General features: G+C 41.0%; 1 protein-coding gene across 1 annotated transcript; it reads left to right on the top strand.

The window, feature by feature from the left end:
* Positions 1-1,367: 1,367 nt before the first annotated feature.
* Positions 1,368-2,294, top strand: LOC121008824 (guanylate cyclase soluble subunit alpha-1-like). The gene is given in 4 exon segments (XM_040441521.1): positions 1,368-1,528; positions 1,530-1,589; positions 1,591-2,122; positions 2,124-2,294. Coding segments are annotated over 4 exon segments (924 nt in total).
* The last annotated feature ends 15,842 nt before the right edge of the window (positions 2,295-18,136 follow it).

Raw genomic sequence — 18,136 nt, 5'->3', positions numbered from 1 at the left:
CATTGTACTTGACCAGCTTTTTCATGACCTCGCTGTCCCTGATGAATGTTTATTTATGTTACTTTAAATAAACAACTTTATTTTACCTGCAATTGCATGTGGTCTGGTTTCCTGGGTCCCGTTACAGTAATAAAATCACTGATAACCAAATACTGAATTTAATGGATTATACTTGAAGAGAAAAAAATAATAATAAAAAAAAAATATGGGTATAAAAGGATATTTATAATGCACTCCAATATGGAATAATATTAATCTGTGTGAGTTTCAGAAAATTAAGCAATATGTAAATTGGGAGAGTAGAGGTATTAGTTTGCTTTGTCACATTTTTGAGGGGGATAAATTGAAGGATTTTGAGAGTTTGATTAATGAATTTGGGATTTTAGGAAAAGATTATTTAAAATATTTGCAAATAAGAGATGCAATTAACTCATCAGTAGATGCAGAGAAATGATTCAAGGAGATATAGGTTGTTAATGAAATTAATACAAATAGAGATGAAAATACCAGCAAAAGAAAAATGAAAGAAAGATATTGATGGCCTCTCAGATGAGAAATCGGAAGATATTTTGAGAAATTGATCCTTGGTTTCAATAAGGGCCTCACACGGGGTCTCTCAGTTTTTTCTGATTCATAAGCTACATTGTACAACTTTAATATAAAAAAAAATGGGTTTAAGAACAACAGATGAATGTCCAAGATGTGCGAAAGAATGTGCAGGTCTTATACATCTAATCTGGAGATGTCCCAAGTTATTTAAATATTGGTTTGAAATAGCATATATTATTGATAGAGTTTCAAGAATACAGATATATGAAGATCCTGTAGTCTGTATATTGTGAGGCACAATTCATCTCTAAGCCCCAAAAAGTGGTAAAACAGGCACTTTGTAAGCTTTTGTTTCAGGCAAGATTGCTTATTTAAAAAAAAATGGATTAATAAAGATCAACCTTTGGTGTGCGAATGGAAAAAATCTGTGAATAATATGCTAAAAATGAAAAGAATAAGATGGAATAATAAGGGAAGGAAAGATGGTCTTGAACAAATATGAAATCAATGGTATACTGGTATATAAGTGTTTTTTTTTTCTCTCTCCCCTCTTTCTCTCCTTATGGGTTATGGGTGGTGGGTGGGAAGGGTGTCGGTTTGATAAACATATGTATTGAAATGTTATATTGTTTGATTCTCTGGATTTTTTTGTAATATATATGAAAATGAATTTAAAAAAAAAGAGGATGCGTCCAGGGCAGCAATCACACGGGTTAATAATGTAACCATCATAATTGTCCCAGATGCCATCAGCTGCTGTTTACAAACTGAATCTATTGGCAGTGGGAACATGGAACTGAAATGCTCAGTTACAGGCAATGAATCTGAAGGGCCAGATGATCTATGTTTTTGAATTAAGCTCTATTCTGTTCCTGGGCTCCCCCTGTGTAGATAGATTAGAATATTTCGCGGGACGAGGTCTCTACCTGTCAGATATTCCAATCCACAATGCTCTGAGAGATGTGGTACTAATAGGAGAACAGGTTAGGAAAACTGAAGGCTACCCTAGAATGTGCTTTAGAAGAGGAGAAAAAGAAAACTGAACCTTCTGTTTTCAATCTTTACTGGTGAGGTGGCTCAGCAATTGTGGCAGGAACAAACTGTGAAAGCCAAGAAGTTTAATAATGTGACCATGCTGTTCTCTGATATTGTGGGCTTCACAGCAATATGTTCTCATTGTTTACAAATGCAAGTTATCACCATGCTGAATTAACTTTACACACTTTTTGATTTCCAGTGCGGAGAACTAGACGTCTATAAGGTGGAAACTATTGGTGATGCTTATTGTGTGGCTGGGGGACTGCATATGGATAGTGACACACATGCCTTTCAAGTTGCTCTGATGGCTTTAAAAATGATGGAACTCTCAGATAAAGTAATGTCTCCTCATGGTGAACCCATAAAGATGTGCATAGGTCTGCACTTTAATACAATTTTTGCTGGTGTTGTAGGTGTAAGAATGCCACATTACTGCCTTTTTGGAAATAATGTTACACTTGCCAATAAGTTCGAATCTTGCACTATACCAAGAAAGATAAATATCAGCCCTACAACGTATAGCTTGCTTAAAGATTTTTAAAGGATTTAAGTTTATACCTCGATCAAGAGAAGATCTTCCACCAAAATTTCCAGCTGAAATTCCAGGAATCTGTTATTTTCTTCAGGCTTTAGTTCAAGACATGTTGACCAAGACTTGGTACCAGACAAATCCGGCAGAGGATTTACATTTCAGCAAAATGAAATAGACCAATTTTATCTATTCTTGTTGTGTATATTGTGTATCAGACTTTCTTTACATGATATTGTCTTCCTTTAAAATGACATTCTTAAGTACCATCTCCATTTCAACGTGCTTGTAAATCACAATATTGCTTAGTTGCACACAGAAATGGGCTCTAGAGATCAGATATGGAAACTGCCTCTTCTAAGCTAGATATTATCATTAAAATTAGAAGTATTTATTCATAGAAACATAGAAACATAGAAACATAGAAACATAGAATGTGTCGGCAGATAAGAACCATTTGGCCCATCTAGTCTGCCCAATATACTGAATACTATGGATAGCCCCCGGCCCTATCTTATATGAAGGATGGCCTTATGCCTATCCCATGCATGCTTAAACCCCTTCACTGTATTTGCAGCTACCACTTCTGCAGGAAGGCTATTCCATGCATCCACTACTCTCTCAGTAAAGTAATACTTCCTTATATTACTTTTAAACCTTTGCCCCTCTAATTTAAAACTGTGTCCTCTTGTGGTAGTTTTTCTTCTTTTAAATATGCTCTCTTCCTTTACCGAGTTGATTCCCTTTATGTATTTAAAAGTTTCTATCATATCCCCTCTGTCTCTTCTTTCTTCCAAGCTATACATATTAAGGTCCTTTAACCTTTCCTGGTAAGTTTTATCCTGCAATCCATGTACTAGTTTAGTAGCTCTTCTCTGAACTCTCTCTAGAGTATCTATATCCTTCTGGAGATATGGCCTCCAGTACTGCGCACAATACTCCAAGTGAGGTCTCACCAGTGTTCTGTACAGCGGCATAAGCACTTCACTCTTTCTACTGCTTATACCTCTCCCTATACATCCAAGCATTCTGCTGGCATTTCGTGCTGCTCTGTTACATTGTCTTCCCACCTTTAAGTCTTCTGAAATAATTACTCCTAAATCCCTTTCCTCAGATACTGAGGTCAGGACTGTGTCAAATATTCTATATTCTGCCCTTGGGTTTTTACGCCCCAGGTGCATTATCTTGCACTTATCCACATTAAATTTCAGTTTCCAGAGTTCTGACCATTCTTCTAGTTTTCCTAAATCCTTTTCCATTTGGCGTTTTCCTCCAGGAACATCAACCCTGTTACATATCTTTGTGTCATCAGCAAAAAGAAAACCTTACCAGCGAGGCCTTTTGCAATATCACTTATGAAGATATTAAACAAAATCGGTCCCAGTACAGATCCCTGTGGAACCCCACTGGTAACATTACCTTGTTTTGAATGTTCTCCATTGACAACAACCCTCTGTTGTCTGTCACTCAGCCACTGCCTAATCCACTCAACAATATGGGAGTCCATGCTCAATGACTGCAGTTTATTGATAAGTCTTCTATGTGGGACAGTGTCAAAAGCCTTACTAAAATCTAGATATGCGATGTCTACTGCACCTCCACCGTCTATTATTTTATTCACCCAGTCAAAAAAATCTATAAGATTTGTTTGACATGATCTCCCTGAAGTAAACCCATGTTGTTTTTCATCTTGCAATCCATGGGATTTTAGATGTTCCACAATCCTATCCTTTAATAGGGTTTCCATTAATTTGCCTACTATTGATGTCAGACTCACTGGTCTATAGTTGCTCGATTCCTCCCTACTACCTTTCTTGTGAATGGGCACGACATTTGCCAATTTCCAATCTTCCGGGACGACTCCTGTTACTAATGATTGGTTAAATAAATCTGTTAACGGTTTTGCCAGCTCACCACTAAGCTCTTTTAATAATTTTGGGTGTATCTCATCAGGCCCCTGTGACTTATCTGTCTTCACCTTAGACAGCAAACTTAGAACATCTTCCTCTGTAAAGATACATGCATCAAACGATTTAATAGTCATTCTTTCTAGTGGAGGTCCTTCTCCTTTTTCTTTTGTAAAAACTGAACAGAAGTATTCATTAAGGCAGTCGGCTAGCCCTTTATTCTCTTCTACATACCTTCCGTCCTTTGTTTTTAATTTAGTTATTCCTTGTTTTAATTTCCTTTTTTCATTTATATATCTGAAGAATGTCTTATCCCCTTTTTTCATAGACTGAGCTAGTTTTTCTTCTGCCTGCGCTTTAGAAGTTCTTATAACTTGCTTGGCCTCTCTCTGCCTAATCTTGTAGATTTCCTTATCTTCATTGCTCTGGGTTTTTTTATAATTACCAAATGCTAGCTTTTTATTTTTAATGATTTGGGCCACTTCTGCTGAGTACCACATTGGTCTCCTCCTTTTTTTCCTTTTACTGACGAGTCTAATGCAATTTTCTGTTGCCTTCAATAATGCACCTTTTAAGTAGTCCCATTTCTCCTGGACTCCATGTAATCCGTTCCAGTCTGATAAGGACTCATTTATGACTAATTTCATTTTTGAAAAAAGTCTGTTTTTCTAAAATCTAAAACTTTTGTTTTTGTGTGGTGGGACTCTTTCACAGTTCTTATATTAAACCACACTGACTGGTGATCACTAGATCCCAAGGTTTCGCCTACAATGACATCATATACCGAATCCCCGTTTGTGAATACCAAATCCAAAATGGCCTCCCTCCGGGTTGGCTCCTCAACCACTTGTTGTAGAGATAACCCCAGTAGGGAATTTAGAATATCTGTACTCCTGGTAGAACTTGCTATTTTGGTTTTCCAGTTTATATCTGGAAGATTGAAATCTCCCATAATGATAACTTCTCCTTTCATTGTCATTTTAGCTATTTCTTCAACTAGTAGATCATCTAGTTCTTTAACTTGACCAGGTGGTCTATATATCACACCTACACGAGTTACTGCATGATTAGCAAACTGCAACGTAACCCAAACTGACTCTATGTTGGCCTCACCAACTTGTATTAGGTTAGATTTAATGCTATCTTTCACATACAGGGCCACTCCTCCTCCTTTCTTGCCTTCTCTGTCTCTTCTGTATAAAGAGTACCCTGGTATGGTTATGTCCCAGTCATTTCTTTCATTAAACCATGTCTCCGTAACAGCCACTAAATCTACATTCTCAGATGCCATTATTGACCCAAGTTCATTGATTTTTTTACCTAAACTGCGAGCATTTGTAGACAGGACTCTGAGCTTATCATTTCTTAACCTCAGTGCTTCTGGCCTGTTCTGGCATTGTTTCGGGGGGCAATTGGACTCTTTTATTTTCACTCTTTTGCCCCCCCTTCCTAGTTTAAATACTCTTTCGCAAATTCTTGGAGTTGTTCACTAAGTACATTTGTTCCTTTGAGAGAAAGATGCAAACCATCTTTTTTGTACAGTTCCTTTCTATTCCAAGTAGAGCTATCATGAGAAACAAAGCCAAATCCTTGCTCTTGACACCATTTACCAAGCCATATGTTGAACTCCTTTATGCGCCTCTGCCTATCATTCTGAACATTATGCACAGGCAGAACTTCAGAAAATGAAATGGTGGATGCAAAATCCTGTACGTCATTACCAAGTGTGATTACCATGTTCAATAAGGTTATATGTCAGGTAGATATTGGTCGTTGGTGGTGTACTTGCATTATTTTTATGTTAATTTAAAATATGATTTTGGCAAAATAAAATGTTCTCACTGTTGAAACTATTAAAAAAGAATACATTTAACAATGTTATATTTAAAGTTTGAGAACAAAGCCCCATCCAGTCCAGATTTTCAGATTATGTAATACCGTTCTCATTTTCTTTAAATTCACAGTGTTGAAAAGTTATCAGGTCTAAAATCAAAGTAAAATTCTATTGATATTAACTAATTATTTGGTATTTTTTTTCTCTGTTGATTTATATAAAGGCAAAGAGATAATCAACAAACTATTGTCATGGTTATCATATCAATGAGATCTTTCACTTTAAAAAAAATAGAAAATATAAACCTACAAAGAAACATTAATCCTTTCAGTGTACAAAATACAGGCAGGATGAATTTATAGTATATAAAGTTCAGTACAAAAAACAAAGCTGACGTCAACTCAGTGAGAAAAAAAGGAGAAACTAAAACAAATCTCTAATTTTGTATGGAATATGTTAAAGGTGTTGTCCAGATTCAGATCTGAACCGCGACCCGACCCGATCTGAGCTCGTTCACCATGAAAGAGTGGAGCATCTGAGCTTTAAATGTAAAACCCCCCCAAAAAAACTTACCGCCTCCATTTGCTCGCAAAGGGCGGGCCACCGCTATCTTGCTTGAAGATCTGGAGAAAAATCTCGCATGGCGCAAGATTACATCATCATGCATGGGATTTCAGACGAGATCTTCAATCAAGATGGCAGCTAGCGGCCCGTCTTGAGCAAATGGAGAAGGCAAGTATGACTTTTTTTGTTTTTTACACTATTTCAGGTTAAATCGATTTGCTAACACGAAGCATGAGGAAATTTGGATTCGAAGCAAATCGAATTGATCCTGAAATTCGGATCGAATTCTACTTCGTGGGATTCGATTCGCTCATCTATAAATGTGATGATTTGCTTTATTGTATATTTTGCTTTTAAAAATATTGCATTTGTTATTATGACAAGTATCATATCAGCATTATTAAAAATAAGTAATGCATAGATTTTTAGCAGTTATATTATTATGTATAAGGCTGGATTCACACATGCAGTAGTTGATGCAGATTTTTTATCCAGGTCTGGTTTTGGCTTAGAAATGGCATAAGAAAACTAAACCACAATTAAATATGTGAATCCAGTCCCAAGGAGACGTATAAAAATTAGACTTATGCAGATGTACTACTTCTTCTACTATTACTACTACTAATACTACTACTACTACGAACACTATCATAAATTCTATAATTATAATAATGTTTCTAATGTATTTTTAAAATACAAAAAAATCTATATAATTTATTTTATTATATTTAATAGTTATTAATGTTAAATAAATATTTTGCTTTTAGAATTGTAGTTATGCTTTTAAATGCAAATAATAATAATATAATAATAATAATTAGTAACATACATAGTATAGTAACATACAGTCATGGCCGTAAATGTTGGCACCCCTGAAAATTTTCAAGAAAATGAAGTATTTCTCACAGAAAAGTATTGCAGTAACACATGTTTTGCTATACACATGTTTATTCCCTTTGTGTGTATTAGAACAAAAAAAAAAAAAAGAGAGGGAGGGAGGGAAAAAAAGCAAATTGTACATAATGTCACACCAAACTCCAAAAATGGGCTGGACAAAATTATTGGCACCCTTTAAAAATTGTGGATAAATAAGATTGTTTCAAGCATGTGATGCTCCCTATAAACTCACCCGGGGCAAGTAACAGGTGTGGGCAATATAAAGATCACACATGAAAGCAGATAAAAAGGAGAGAATTTATCTAGTCTTTGCATTGTGTATCAGTCACACTAAGCATGGACAACATAAAGAGGAAAGGAGAACTGTCTGAGGATTGAGAACCAAAATTTTGGAAAAATATCAACAATCTCAAGGTTACAAGTCCATCTCCAGAGATCTAGATTTGCCTTTGTCCACAGTGCGCAACATTATCAAAAAGTTTGCAACCCATGGCACTGTAGCTAATCTCCCTGGACGTGGACGGAAGAGGAAAAATTGATGAAAGGTGTCAACGCAGGATAGTCCGGATGGTGGATAAGCAGCCCCAAACAAGTTCCAAAGATATTCAAGCTGTCATGCAGGCTCAGGGAGCGTCAGTGTCAGCACGAACTATCCGTCGACATTTATATGAAATATAACGCTATGGCAGGAGACCCAGGAGGACCCCACTGCTGACACAGAGACATAAAAAAGCAAGACTACATTTTGCAAAAATGAACTTGAGTTAGTCAAAATCCTTCTGGGAAAACATCTTGTGGACAGATGAGACCAAGATAGAGCTTTTTGGTAAAGCACATCATTCTATTGTTTACCAAAAACGGAATGAGGCCTACAAAGAAAAGAACACAGTACCTACAGTGAAATATGGTGGAGGTTCATTGATGTTTTGGGGTTGTTTTGCTGCCTCTGGCACTGGGTGTCTTGAATGTGTGCAAGGCATCATGAAATCTGAGGATTACCAAGGGATTTTGGGTCGCACTGTAGAGGCCAGTGTCAGAAAGCTGGGTTTGCGTCCGAGATCTTGGGTCTTCCAGCAGGACAATGACCCCAAACTTACGTCAAAAAGCACCCAGAAATGGATGGCAACAAAGCGCCGGAGAGTTCTGAAGTGGCCAGCAATGAGTCCAGATCTAAATCCCATTGAACACCTGTGGAAAGATCTTAAAATTGCTGTTGCCCTTCCAATAAGAGAGTGGTCCAAAATTCTGGGTGAGAGGTGTCAGAAGCTTATTAATGGTTATAGGAAGTAACTGATTTCAGTTATTTTTTCCAAAGAGCGTGCAACCAAATATTAAGTTAAGGGTGCCAATAATTTTGTCCAGCCCATTTTTGGAGTTTGGTGTGACATTATGTACAACTTGCTTTTTTTCCTCCCTTTTTTGGTTTTGTTCCAATACACGCAAAAGTAATAAACATGTGTATAGCAAAACATGTGTCACTGCAATACTTTTCCGTGAGAAATACTTCATTTTCTCGAAAAATTTCAGGGGTGCCAACATTTACGGCCATGACTGAAGTTTATAAGGCTGAAAAAAGACATCTGTCCATCCGGTTCAGCCTGTTATCCTGCAAGTTTGTTTGATTGTTATTCATTGCTATTTATGTTTTGTGGGACAATTTTTCACAATTTCTAATAATAATTATTATAGTAAAATGATTATATACAGTGTATACTATGTTACATTTTGAGAACAACAATGCTTGTTTGCTTTGCTAGATATTATATGGATTGCTGTGAAATCCACTGCAGTCTATCGATATATATAAGCTATTGACAACGACGTAGCAGCAGATCTAAGACTTTATACTGTATGTTATCACAGGTGATAATTATACTGGGTTACAGCTGTAATTTACTCCAGTCGCTGGGCTAGGTTTTCTGTGGATAAATGTATTGTGACCTGTGATTTGGCTCTTGTCGCCCAGTCAGGGCTCCACTGCTAAGATATCACATGAACTACTGCTATATTATTTCTGGAAGAATGTAACTTTTACTTACATTGACTACTTTATTGAGACCGTGATTGTTTGAAGAATTTTCAGGTTATTACACTCAGCAGGGTCCATGGTCCATTTCACTCTTCAAATTCGGACCTACTGGGCAAGCTATGTAATTTGAAGTAATTTAACTAGTACTCTTCATTTCCACATCACTCAGCTGCTTTAGATTTTTTTATGATATCTAATTGCTTTCATTATTTTTGGATATGCAATAATAACTATTAGTTGAAATGCAACTCTGTTTTATACTTAATTTTGGGAGGACAGATTCAAACATGAAATACGTACTATTTTTTATGGTCATGGATATGACGAGTACAAGTTCAGTATTACAATTATACACTATATGGAAGAAAGTATTAGGACACCTACACATTCCACCTATAGGAGCTTTTATGACACCCCATTCTGAATCCATAGGTATTAATACAGGGAGTGCAGAATTATTAGGCAAGTTGTATTTTTGAGGATTAATTTTATTATTGAACAACAACCATGTTCTCAATGAACCCAAAAAACTCATTAATATCAAAGCTGAATATTTTTGGAAGTAGTTTTTAGTTTGTTTTTAGTTTTAGCTATTTTAGGGGGATATCTGTGTGTGCAGGTGACTATTACTGTGCATAATTATTAGGCAACTTAACAAAAAACAAATATATACCCATTTCAATTATTTATTTTTACCAGTGAAACCAATATAACATCTCAACATTCACAAATATACATTTCTGACATTCAAAAACAAAACAAAAACAAATCAGTGACCAATATAGCCACCTTTCTTTGCAAGGACACTCAAAAGCCTGCCATCCATGGATTCTGTCAGTGTTTTGATCTGTTCACCATCAACATTGCGTGCAGCAGCAACCACAGCCTCCCAGACACTGTTCAGAGAGGTGTACTGTTTTCCCTCCTTGTAAATCTCACATTTGATGATGGACCACAGGTTCTCAATGGGGTTCAGATCAGGTGAACAAGGAGGCCATGTCATTAGATTTTCTTCTTTTATACCCTTTCTTGCCAGCCACGCTGTGGAGTACTTGGACGCGTGTGATGGAGCATTGTCCTGCATGAAAATCATGTTTTTCTTGAAGGATGCAGACTTCTTCCTGTACCACTGCTTGAAGAAGGTGTCTTCCAGAAAATGGCAGTAGGACTGGGAGTTGAGCTTGACTCCATCCTCAACCCGAAAAGGCCCCACAAGCTCATCTTTGATGATACCAGCCCAAACCAGTACTCCACCTCCACCTTGCTGGTGTCTGAGTCGGACTGGAGCTCTCTGCCCTTTACCAATCCAGCCACGGGCCCATTCATCTGGCCCATCAAGACTCACTCTCATTTCATCAGTCCATAAAACCTTAGAAAAATCAGTCTTGAGATATTTCTTGGCCCAGTCTTGACGTTTCAGCTTGTGTGTCTTGTTCAGTGGTGGTCGTCTTTCAGCCTTTCTTACCTTGGCCATGTCTCTGAGTATTGCACACCTTGTGCTTTTGGGCACTCCAGTGATGTTGCAGCTTTGAAATATGGCCAAACTGGTGGCAAGTGGCATCTTGGCAGCTGCACGCTTGACTTTTCTCAGTTCATGGGCAGTTATTTTGCTCCTTGGTTTTTCCACACGCTTCTTGCGACCCTGTTGACTATTTTGAATGAAACGCTTGATTGTTCGATGATCACGCTTCAGAAGCTTTGCAATTTTATGAGTGCTGCATCCCTCTGCAAGATATCTCACTATTTTTGACTTTTCTGAGCCTGTCAAGTCCTTCTTTTGACCCATTTTGCCAAAGGAAAGGAAGTTGCCTAATAATTATGCACACCTGATATAGGGTGTTGATGTCATTAGACCACACCCCTTCTCATTACAGAGATGCACATCACCTAATATGCTTAATTGGTAGTAGGCTTTCGAGCCTATACAGCTTGGAGTAAGACAACATGCTGTCACGAGGGTATCGAGAACCACGCCTGACTCCGTTATACCCGGGGTCAGGAAGTCGCAGCGGTTGGCTGCACGCTCTATTTAAGATAGGGCTGTTTTCCTTATGGTAGCTTTCTGGGTTTGCTTTGCAGACCCTTTTGGCTCACTCAGGGATCCGTAGCTCCTTCTCCTCAGCTGTTCCTTGTCCAGCACTCCCAGACCTCCTTATATTCCTCTCTCACACTTCTCTGGTTGCCAGAGATAGAGCTTCCTGCCTGGACATCTATTCTGACCTTCTGGAGCTGTGTTGCTGCGTTCACTGGTAGTTGGTCCAGAACGCTACCCTCCGGATCCCTGTTGGACCTTTTTGGTCTATTGTGGTCGCCCAGCTGGGTGTATGTGTTTGTCTGTTTTGTCTGTCCTCTCCCTGGTGTTTCCCTCTTAGTGATAGTGGTGCGGACTAGCGATCCCACTGGCCTGTTCACTATCCAGGGCTCATATTAGGGAAAGCCAGGGTTTAGGCACGTGATCGCCGCACGGGTGAGGAACCCATCTAGGGACGTCAGGGCAGTCAGGTGCCAGCCGCAAGGTGAGTTAGGGGTCACCACCTTTCCCTCTCCCTTGGGCAGGGCTTTCCCTGTTTTCCTCCATGTGCGTGTCGTCGGTCATTACATTATCTCTGGCCCTTATTTTGTGTAGGTAAAAAATAAATAAATAAATAAATAAAATTTTTTACCTACTTAGAATCCAGTATGGATCAAATTGCTGCTCTGTCCAAACAATTTCATGGCCTGTCTTTGGAGGTGGTAGGATTGAAGGCGTCGGTCCTCCAGCAACAGCAGCAATTGCAACTGACTGCAAGCCCAGCGGTTGCTACTGGTAACCAGGTTGTTGCGGAACCCAAGGTCCCTCTACCTGACAGATTTTCTGGGGGAAGGGACAAGTTTTTGACATTCCGTGAGGCCTGTAAATTATACTTTAAACTGCGCCCTTACTCCTCTGGTAATGAAGATCAGCGGGTGGGGGTTGTTATTTCCCTGCTGCAGGGGGATCCGCAGTCCTGGGCGTTCTCTTTACCTACTGATTCCCAGGCTCTTCGGTCAGTGGATGAGTTTTTCGGGGCCTTGGGTCTCATATATGACGACCCTGACCGAGTCGCACTGGCTGAATCAAGATTACGGAGACTCTTACAAGTAGAGCGGCCGGTAGAGGAGTATTGCTCTGAATTCCGTAGGTGGGCTACGGATACCCAATGGAACGACCCGGCTCTCAGGAGTCAGTTCTGCTCTGGGTTATCCGGAAGGGTTAAGGATGCGCTTGCATTATATGAGACCCCCTTTTCCCTTGATGCGGTTATGTCCCTTTCTATCCGAATAGATAGACGCCTTAGGGACAGGTTGAAAAAACCGGAGCAATTGGTAACACCTCCCAAGCAGCAGTTAGTCTGTACGGACTTAGACGAGCCTATGCAGCTAGGAGGAACTACTCGTCAGGTCCGTCCTCCTGAGGCTCGCCGTAGGCGTGGGGTTTGTTTTTTTTGTGGGGAGATGGGTCATTTCATTAATGTCTGTCCTTCTTTCCTCAGAAACAAAAGACCGTCGGAAAAACTACTAACCCCAGGCTGTGTGGAGGATGTCAGCCGGGGGGTATACGTTTCCTCCATATGTACATCGCAATTTGTGTTGCCAGCGGTTATTATTTTTGGTGATAAGACGGAGACTATTTCTTTCTTTCTAGACAGTGGAGCAGAGGTAAATTTGATAGATGCCCATTTTGCCCGCACTTTGGGTTTGTCTCTCTGTACTTTACAGAGACCCATTCCCATATTCGCTATTGATTCTGCTCCCCTGTCTCAGAGAAACCTCACCCACATTGTTCATAATTTACACCTTCGGGTAGGGGACCACCATAACGAGATGCTTTCAGGTTATGTTCTGGAGGGGCTTCCCACTCCGGTAGTGCTGGGTCTTCCCTGGTTGGTAGCGCACAATCCAGTGGTGGATTGGCAGGCCAGGGAGATATTGGAGTGGAGTGAGCAGTGCAGAGAAAATTGCTTAAATGGCAATTGCTTAGTCGCCTCCATAACTACCCTACCTACATTTATTTCGGATTTTGAGGATGTTTTTTCTGAAAAGGGTTGTCAGAAGTTACCACCTCATCGTCCGTATGATTGCCCGGTTAACCTTATTCCCGGCGCAAAATTACCCAAGACCAGGTTATATAATCTTTCGGGTCCAGAGAGACAAGCCATGAAAGATTATATCTCCGAGAGCTTGGCTAAGGGACACATCAGACCCGCTTCTTCACCCGTGGCTGCAGGGTTTTTCTTCGTTAAAAAGAAAGATGGGGGCCTGCGTCCTTGCTTAGATTTTCGCGAATTAAATCAGATCACCATCCGAGACCCATACCCTCTTCCTCTCATTCCTGACCTGTTTAATCAGATTGCGGGTGCTAGGTGGTTCTCCAAACTTGATCTTAGGGGGGCCTACAATCTGATTTGTATCAAGGAAGGGGATGAGTGGAAGACAGCGTTTAACACCCCTGAGGGGCATTATGAAAATCTAGTTATGCCCTTCGGTCTGACCAATGCTCCTGCCGTCTTTCAACATTTCGTTAATGACATTTTTAGTCATCTAATCGGCAGGTTTGTGGTAATATACCTAGATGATATTTTAATTTATTTGTCTGATCTGAAAACACATGAGGTGCATGTCAGACAAGTACTGCAGGTCCTACGGACGAATGAATTATATGCTAAAATTGAAAAAATGTGTCTTCGCCGGTCAGGAGATACAATTCCTGGGTTATTTTTTATCTGCTTCAGGTTTCCGTATGGATCCTAGGAAGGTCCAGGCAATTTTAGATTGGGATCCTCCTGAGAACCTCAAAGCACTACAACGGTTCTTGGGCTTCGCGAATTTCTATAGGAAATTCATTAAAAATTATTCACTTATTGTAAAACCGCTTACTGACATGACTAGGAAGGGGACTGATTTTTCTAAATGGTCTGACGCCGCTAAAGTTGCTTTTTCCTCTCTAAAAGAGAGGTTTACCTCAGCACCTGTACTAGTCCAACCTGATGTCTCTCAGCCTTTTATTGTTGAAGTCGATGCGTCAGAGGTGGGAGTGGGGGCGGTGCTGTCTCAGGGTCCGTCTCCTGGCAAATGGCGTCCTTGTGCTTTCTTTTCTAAAAAACTATCTGCAGCAGAAAAGAACTACGATATTGGCAATAGGGAACTATTAGCTATTAAACTTGCGTTTGAGGAGTGGCGTCACTTTTTAGAGGGGGCAGTCCACCCCGTCACTGTGATTACGGACCACAAAAATCTTCTGTATCTCGAATCAGCTAAGCGTCTCACCCCTAGACAGGCTAGGTGGTCGCTATTTTTTACCAGGTTTAACTTTGTGATTACCTATCGTCCTGGGGCAAAGAACACCAAGGCTGATGCACTATCTCGTTGTTTCTCTGGAGGGGGTAATGTGAGTGATCCAGTGCCCATTCTTCAAAGAGGAGTGGTTGTTTCTGCGGTACACTCTGTTCTGGAGGGGAAGGTGTTAGAGGCCCAGGGGGACGCCCCGGTCTCTTGCCCCTCAGAGAAATTGTTTGTACCGTTGAACTTACGTTTCGAATTATTAAAGGAACATCATAATTCGGCACTTGCTGGGCACCCGGGTAGTAAAGCAACCTTGGAGCTATTGTCTCGTCGTTTTTGGTGGCCAAGGTTGCGCCAGGATGTATTGGATTTTGTGTCTTCTTGTTCTACCTGTGCGCGCGCAAAAGTTTCACATACACGTCCTGCAGGGTCTCTATTACCACTCGTCATTCCCAATAGACCGTGGACACATCTGTCAATGGATTTTATCACTGACTTACCTTTGTCTGCAGGTAAAACAGTTATTTTGGTAGTAGTGGACAGGTTTAGCAAAATGGTACACTTCATTGCGTTACCCACACTACCTAATGCTAAGACTCTTGCTCAGGTATTCGTCAGTGAAATCGTGAAGCTTCACGGGGTCCCCTCCGATGTTGTTTCGGATCGGGGTGCCCAGTTTATTTCTAAATTTTGGAAAGCTTTTTGTTCCCGTTTGGGGGTACACTTGTCCTTTTCCTCAGCTTTCCATCCTCAGTCGAATGGACAGACTGAGCGTACCAACCAAAACCTTGAGACATATCTAAGATGTTTTGTGTCTGAAAACCAAGAGTTGTGGTCATCATATTTACCGTTAGCTGAGTTTGCTATAAATAATCGTCGTCAGGAATCCACTGGCAAGTCACCATTTCTTGGTGCATATGGTTTTCATCCCCAATTCTGTACTTTCAAAGAGGGGGGGTCTTCTGGGGTTCCCGAAGAGGAACGGTTTTCATCATCTCTTTCATCGGTATGGCAGAAGGTGCAAGCTAACTTGAAAAATATGGGAGGTAAATACAAATGCATGGCTGATAAGAGACGGTCGCCAGGTCCGGACCTAGGAGTGAATGACTATGTGTGGTTGTCTACTAGGAATATTAAATTGAAGGTTCCCTCTTGGAAACTGGGTCCTAGGTTTATTGGCCCTTACAAAATTGTAGCTATCATCAACCCTGTGGCTTTTCGCCTGGAGTTACCTCAGACTTTTAAAATTCATAATGTTTTTCATAAGTCGTTACTCAAAAAATATGTTCCACCTCTAGAACCATCACCGCTGCCACCCCCTCCTGTTGTCGTGGATGGTAATCTAGAATTTCAGATATCCAAAATTGTTAATTCTCGTCGGGTCCGCTGCTCTCTTCAATATCTGGTGCATTGGAGAGGTTACGGTCCCGAGGAAAGAATGTGGGTTCCTGCGTCTGAGGTAAACGCCGACAGGTTAGTTCGGGTTTTTCATGCCTCTCATCCTGAGAGACCTGGTCCTGAGTGTCCGGAGGCCCCTCGTAGAGAGGGGGGTACTGTCACGAGGGTATCGAGAACCACGCCTGACTCCGTTATACCCGGGGTCAGGAAGTCGCAGCGGTTGGCTGCACGCTCTATTTAAGATAGGGCTGTTTTCCTTATGGTAGCTTTCTGGGTTTGCTTTGCAGACCCTTTTGGCTCACTCAGGGATCCGTAGCTCCTTCTCCTCAGCTGTTCCTTGTCCAGCACTCCCAGACCTCCTTATATTCCTCTCTCACACTTCTCTGGTTGCCAGAGATAGAGCTTCCTGCCTGGACATCTATTCTGACCTTCTGGAGCTGTGTTGCTGCGTTCGCTGGTAGTTGGTCCAGAACGCTACCCTCCGGATCCCTGTTGGACCTTTTTGGTCTATTGTGGTCGCCCAGCTGGGTGTATGTGTTTGTCTGTTTTGTCTGTCCTCTCCCTGGTGTTTCCCTCTTAGTGATAGTGGTGCGGACTAGCGATCCCACTGGCCTGTTCACTATCCAGGGCTCATATTAGGGAAAGCCAGGGTTTAGGCACGTGATCGCCGCACGGGTGAGGAACCCATCTAGGGACGTCAGGGCAGTCAGGTGCCAGCCGCAAGGTGAGTTAGGGGTCACCACCTTTCCCTCTCCCTTGGGCAGGGCTTTCCCTGTTTTCCTCCATGTGCGTGTCGTCGGTCATTACACATGCATAAAGAGGATGATGTGGTCAAAATACTCATTTGCCTAATAATTCTGCACTCCCTGTATGGAGTTGATCCCCTCTTTGCAGTTAAAACAGCTTACACTCTTCTGGCAAGGCTTTTTACAAGATTTTGGAGGGTGTCTGTGGGATTTTTTGCCCATTCATCCAGGAGGGCATTTGTGAGGTCAGACACTGATGTTGGACAAGAGAGCCTGGTTTGCATTCTCCATCCAAAAGGTGCCAGTTAGGGGTGAGGTTGGTGGCAATCTGTTCGGGACAATCAAGGTCTTCTACTCCAAACTAATCCAACCATGCCTTTATGGACCTTTCTTTGTCATGCTGGAAAAGAAAAAAGTCTTCCTCAAATTGTTGGAAGCATACAATTGTCCAAAATCTCTTGGTATGCAGAAGCATTAAGATTTACTTTCAATGGAACTAAGGGTCTGAGGAGGCCAACCCCTGAAAACCAATCCCATAACATTATCCATCCTCCACCAAACCTTTCAGCTAGCAAAATGCAATCAGACAGTTAATGTTCTTCTGGCATTCACCAAACCCAGGGTCCTCTATCGGACTGCTAGAGAGGCATGTTTCTTCACTCCACCGAACACGTTTCCACTGCTCCAAAGTCTGTGGGGGCGTGCTTTGCACCACTCCTTTCAACACTTGGCTTTGTGTTTTTTTATGCACTGCAAGGCTTGCATGCAGCTGCTCAGCCATGGAAACTCATGCCATGAAGCTCCTGGCACAGCACAGATTTTGGGTTGATGTTAATGCCAGAGGAGGTTTGGACTCTGCAGTTATGGAGTCAGCAGAGTGATGGTGACTTTTATGCACTGTGCTCCTCCACACTCTGTGACCGCGCTCTGTAACTTTACATGGTGTCCACACATTTCCACTTTGCAATAATACCGCTCACAGCTGATGGTGGAATATTTAGGAGGGAAGAAATTTCAGGAACGGACTTGTAGATGCAGTGACATTCTAATACAGGATCACTCAGGGATTCAGTGATCTCTTTAGAAGGACCCATTCTTTCACAAATGTTTGTAATGGAAGACTGCATGGCGAGGGGATAGATTTTATACACCTGTGTCAATGGGACTGAATGAAACACCTGAATTCAATGAGTAAGAGTCATTTTGTTCATATTGCTTATAAGTAAGGAGAAAATAGCTGGTATATGCAGCACAAAACCCAAGTTTTCTTGGTAATTTTTTTTCTGTCACCTACAATTGGGACTTGACCATAATTTCTCAGGATTTGGGACAGCCATATAAACG

This window comes from Bufo bufo, chromosome 7, assembly GCF_905171765.1.
Source record: "Bufo bufo chromosome 7, aBufBuf1.1, whole genome shotgun sequence".
Taxonomy (NCBI): domain Eukaryota; kingdom Metazoa; phylum Chordata; class Amphibia; order Anura; family Bufonidae; genus Bufo; species Bufo bufo.
This window is presented reverse-complemented; position numbering and strand designations above follow the sequence as displayed.